A 5207-nucleotide genomic window follows, 5' to 3' on the forward strand; every position below is an offset into this window, starting at 1 on the left:
AACATTACGTAGTGTAACGCCCACATTCCTAACATTTTGTATTGTTCCTCTAACATAATATAATATAATATAATATAATATAATATAATACTAATGATCATTATTATCAATTTGTCCTTGCCCATCTTAGACTAATCCATATATACATACACTTATCTTTCAACCTTCGTCTATATATAGACCCTCTCAAATCACATACATTCAACACAAAAAACAACAATATTACTAATAAGATTAATCAAAGATATAACCATGGAGAAGGCCTGCTTCTTGTTCATCTTTGCTCTTCTTCTCCTTCTTTTTTATTCATATGTCTCTGGTCAACAGCTCAGGACAGATTTCTACCGGAAATCATGTCCAAACGTTGAAAATCTCGTCCGAAACGCAGTTCACCGGAAATTCGAGCAGACGTTCGTCACCGCACCCGCCACCCTCCGCCTCTTCTTCCACGACTGTTTCGTCCGTGTACGTATAATGCAATCCCTTATACGTATCCACAATATATGCATACGTAGACTGACCCAAAAATTCGAACCAACAAGTCTGGTATCTTTAAAAAATTGAATATGGGGAAATCCCCAATTCACTTGGAAAATGACAAACTCTCTCTACACAAGGTTGTGTGTTCGATTCCTCTGAGCTTTCCCTGAACCGGTCAGTTTCGACTAGTTTACATACTCCATATGGTTTTACTTGACCCTAGTTGCAAAGCATAACTTTTAGAGGTGGATATACACTACACAGGGTTTTGTACAATGCATGTATGTATTGGTAAAGTAATGGTAAAACGTAAGAAACTTGTGAATGTGGAATATATATAGGGATGTGATGCGTCGATAATGATAGCGTCGCCATCGGAGAGGGATCATCCTGACCAGTTGTCTTTGGCCGGCGACAGCTTTGACACCGTGGTTAAGGCCAAACACGCCGTCGACTCCGACCCCTCCTGCCGTAACAAAGTCTCTTGTGCTGACATTTTGGCTCTCGCCGCCCGTGAAGTCATCGTCTTGGTATCCTCTCTCTCTCTCTCTCTCTCTCTCTCTCTCTTCATGTTGTTATCCTTTTCTTGAAGTGGGAATTAAGATTGATGCTTCTGATGTTTGTTTTGTTGCTTTTTTTTTCCTCGTACGAGTGACGTGTTAGTTGTTGTTGTTTTCTTCTTGGATTGTTCAGAAATTCATGGTTTGTAATTTCCATCGTTTTCAATTGAGTGCTAAGAAAATGAATTGAGATGGATAATAATATATAAAAATATACCAATTTGTAAAATGCAAAAAAAAAAGTAAAATTTTAACTCGCCAAATAAATATATCAAATATTAAAATGTGTCAAAAATACTTTAACTATTAAAATTTAGAACAATTTTCTATGTGGAAAACAATATCTCCATATTTTTTTGACATATTATTTTAATATCTAGTATATTTATTTATCAAATTAAAAGAACATTTTTTTGTATTTTTATGAGATTTTCTATGAACACCCTGGTTTTATAAAAACGAAAATATTGAATCGTAGACCGGAGGACCGAACTATCCGGTGGAGCTCGGGAGAAGAGACGGGACATTATCTACAGTGGCCAGTGTTCAACACAGTCTCCCTCAACCCGGCTTCAACTTAGACCGGCTCAACTCCATGTTCGCCCGACACGGTTTATCCCAAACCGATATGATCGCTCTCTCCGGTACGATTCCAAACCGTGCTTAGCCGGATTCGGTTTTCCCACCCCGCGAACGCCAAATTCATCTGTTCTTCTTGTTCTTGCACCAGGAGCACACACGATCGGGTTCTCGCACTGCGGGAAATTCTCGAAGAGGATATACGATTTCAGCCCACGAAACCGGATTGACCCGACATTGAATCTCCGGTACGCTTTGCAATTGAGGCAGATGTGTCCGGTACGAGTCGACCCGAGAATCGCCATTAACATGGATCCGACCACACCGACGACCTTCGACAACGCCTACTTCAAGAACCTTCAACGAGGAATGGGTCTGTTTATTTCCGATCAGATCTTGTTCACAGATCGACGGTCGAGATCGACCGTGAATCTCTTCGCTTCCAATGAAGGAGCCTTCCGACAAGCTTTTGTGTCGGCGATTACGAAGCTTGGTCGCGTCGGGATTAAGACCGGCAACGCCGGTGAGATTCGGAGTGACTGTACACGTGTCAATTCATAAAAATTTCTGTCTGAAGATAAGCCCGTAAATATATGGGTTGGGCTAAGACATTAAAGTGGGCCCTGCGTACTTGTAGGCCTTTTTCATGTCAAACGTATAATCGGTGTTTGAATTAGAATTAATTATTTTCGTTTTAATATACAGAATAAAATAAAATTGGATTCATTAGAATTTATAAATAATATTTTATATTGGCTTCGAGTAATATGATCCAAACCAACTCATTTCACTCTCTTCTAAAAAACATGCACCATCCAAATATTATAAAAAGCAAGTGTTTTAAATGGAATAAACAAATGCTCAAACCGTCCATCCATCCATCCCTTAGAATAACCAAAACTATACAAAAGATTAAATCATGCAAATATTAATAAGAGAGAGAGAGAGAGAGAGAGAGAGAGAGAGATGATAAATAAATAGGAAAAAGAAAGAGATGTGAAGGAGGTTGAGAGTCGTTGATGTAATTCTAACCAAATACGAGGAACGGTCTGTTTCACTACGTGGTCTCAGTCATTTTCTATTTTCTATTTTCTTCTTTTTCTCTCTCTCTAGTCTCTATATATATATATATAATTTTCTTTTTACTTATATATATATATATATAATGTAAAAAATACATACATTATTATGTCAATGCTGCACAACTTGTAGATAAGCTAACAATAAGGATGATAAGAATAGAAAGTGGAGGGTCAAGTGGTTCACCTCGGGGGCATTCGCCATTAAAGCTTTTCCTGCATACATTGATGTTGCAGATGGATGATGCTAAGGGCAAGAACTTCAACCACGTACGTGCTGTCTCCTCATCTGTTCTTCGTGCCGGTTTCTTTATCATTAATCATTAACCCTAATCATAAAAACATACGGTTTTCCCTGTCTTGATCGTAAAATTTCCTCTACTTTTCTGTTCTTCAATCTTTGGTGGCAGCAAGGAGAGATTCAAGGGACAGCATCAGTGCATTTTTAGCTGCTTCTGCTCCCCCAGAGAAGCTACATTTTCATGGCTTGTTCAAACCAAAACCAGAGCTCTTTTTTTTTTCATTTACCATTTTTTCTCTCATATTTTTGGTTTTATTTTTTTTTTCTCATATGTTTGCTTGCCTATTTCTATTATTGTTTCCATTGTTTTTTATTTTATTTCATGGGTTGAGTTAGATTTTTTTTTTTTTTGGAAATTTCTGGTCACAACCGACATGGGATGTGTATCCTCTTCTCTCAAATCCAAACCGTATCTTTTTTCACATCAAGGGTCCCAAAATTTCCTCAATTTAATTCCAATAATAATTGAAATTTATAATTAAAAAAAAAACAACATCATGACATGATATTTACAATATTTTAACCACTCTTCAGGTTTGTACAATTTATTCCGACAATGCTGTACGAATTTCATGATTCTATCGGACAAAATCGGTTTATGTTTTGTTGAATTTAATGTTTTGAATTTATTTTCCAGAGAAAAACATTAAATTGCATCTAAATCATGATCATTTTTAAATGCATTGCTTGAGGAGATGGTCAAAGTTTTTGGCAGTAGCAATAATATTAACTTCATCACATCGGAGTATTTTATATCAAATCAATTTCATTTAGACGTTGGTATTTTACAAATAATTATGAGATAATTACATATTCGTTTATTGAGATTTAGGGTCTTAATTCATGCGTGGAATCACTGAGCCATTTGAATATAAAATAATTGTTAGAAAATGCATGCATGAGACGAATAGATCAAGTGAAAAAAGTAACCTAATTATACACATGTTTTGCACGTGATATACTTGATTAATAATGCATGATATCAATAAATTATAGACAAAATCAAGCATTACATTAAAATACAAATTAGAGAAGCATTTTTTTTCTTGCTGCATTGAATGGAAGCAACTACCCTTGACTTTAAGAGGGGATATTATATATATATTTTTTATTAGCCAAAAGGGTTAAAACAGTCACTAAAAAGTGAAAAGAGAAAAACATTTTCTAAAAAAAGATTTCAATTTCGTATATTATTTATAGAAAGATTGAGAAAAAGAGGGAGAGCCATGTGAGAGATGGTTGGAAAAAAAGGGGAAAGAGTCGACAGTTCTAGCTGTTTGATGTGAAATGGGATGGGGAGCAATATGTGTTTTATACACTTGATATATACTTTTAAAACAAAAAAAAAACCATGGTTTAAAAACATTTAGTTATAGAAATATGATTAAATGTGGAGTTCGTTCTCTTAATAATAAAGTATTTTCCTCTACTTAACGAATAAAATTACAATAAGTGTGTGCTAGTTTTCCACCTATTCCACATAACTATTAATTTCACATGTGGCATCACGTACAAATTGTTAAGTCTATGAACAATTTTGATATCGTTGATTGATTATTTTAATATTTTACGTACCCTTTTACGCATAGATTTAAAAAAGCGAACCAACTCATCATCATAGCAAAGCCAAATCAGAAGAAGAAGAGTTAGAGAGAGAGAGAGAGAGAGAGAGAGAGAGAGAGAGAGAGAGAGAGAGAGAGGCGCTAAGAAATAACCAAAAGGAAATATTAGAGATTTTTGGACGAGGGTTATGGGGGACATATGATGGGAAAAGTCCAAAAGAGAAAAATTGAAAATACACATGCATACATTATGTACATATATACGATACGCATATATATGTGTGTGTGTGTGTGTATGGATCTAGACTAACTAATAACAATAAAATTACCTATTTTAGTACACCAAGTTTAAATCATATAAACTAAACTAACATATACGTATATCCTCTATGCCTCTCATATTGTTGCTTATTAGTAATTATACCATGATAAAATAGATTTTTCAAAATCCCTCCACACATGTATGCATACACAAAAGTGTATATGAGAGAAAGAGAGAGGGACATGTGAGGGCATTAATAGGAGGTGGGGTTTTGTTGATGTCTTGTTCTTGCAATGCATGGTTCCACATGGTAGAGGGGACTCCAAAGTCTCTCTCTCTCTCTCTCTCTCTCTCTCTCTCTCTCTCTCTCTCTCTCTCTCTCTC

The 5207-nt window shown here is 35.6% G+C and overlaps 1 protein-coding gene and 1 long non-coding RNA gene across 2 annotated transcripts; both read left to right on the forward strand.

The window, feature by feature from the left end:
* The first annotated feature begins 200 nt into the window (after positions 1 to 200).
* On the forward strand, positions 201 to 2320 carry LOC104803484 (peroxidase 16-like). The gene is made up of 4 exons (XM_010527417.1): positions 201 to 465; positions 822 to 1010; positions 1519 to 1684; positions 1771 to 2320. The coding sequence occupies exons 1-4, from the start codon at positions 253 to 255 to the stop codon at positions 2178 to 2180; spliced, it is 978 nt and encodes a 325-aa protein (XP_010525719.1). The 5' UTR covers positions 201 to 252; the 3' UTR covers positions 2181 to 2320.
* Positions 2321 to 2897: 577 nt separating this feature from the next.
* On the forward strand, positions 2898 to 3265 carry LOC104803485. The gene is made up of 2 exons (XR_770215.2): positions 2898 to 2968; positions 3109 to 3265. It is a non-coding gene; the product is annotated as an uncharacterized LOC104803485 (long non-coding RNA).
* The last annotated feature ends 1942 nt before the right edge of the window (positions 3266 to 5207 follow it).

The sequence above is a fragment of the Tarenaya hassleriana genome, unplaced genomic scaffold (genome assembly GCF_000463585.1).
Source record: "Tarenaya hassleriana unplaced genomic scaffold, ASM46358v1 Cleome9, whole genome shotgun sequence".
Classification (NCBI taxonomy): domain Eukaryota; kingdom Viridiplantae; phylum Streptophyta; class Magnoliopsida; order Brassicales; family Cleomaceae; genus Tarenaya; species Tarenaya hassleriana.

Coding starts and splice junctions, on each gene's coding strand:
- LOC104803484 (XM_010527417.1), top strand. CDS start 253: ATGGAGAAGGCCTGCTTCTTGTTCATCTTTGCTCTTCTTCTCCTTCTT. Junction 466..821: donor TCCACGACTGTTTCGTCCGT/GTACGTATAATG, acceptor GAATATATATAG/GGATGTGATGCGTCGATAAT. Junction 1,685..1,770: donor CGATATGATCGCTCTCTCCG/GTACGATTCCAA, acceptor TTCTTGCACCAG/GAGCACACACGATCGGGTTC.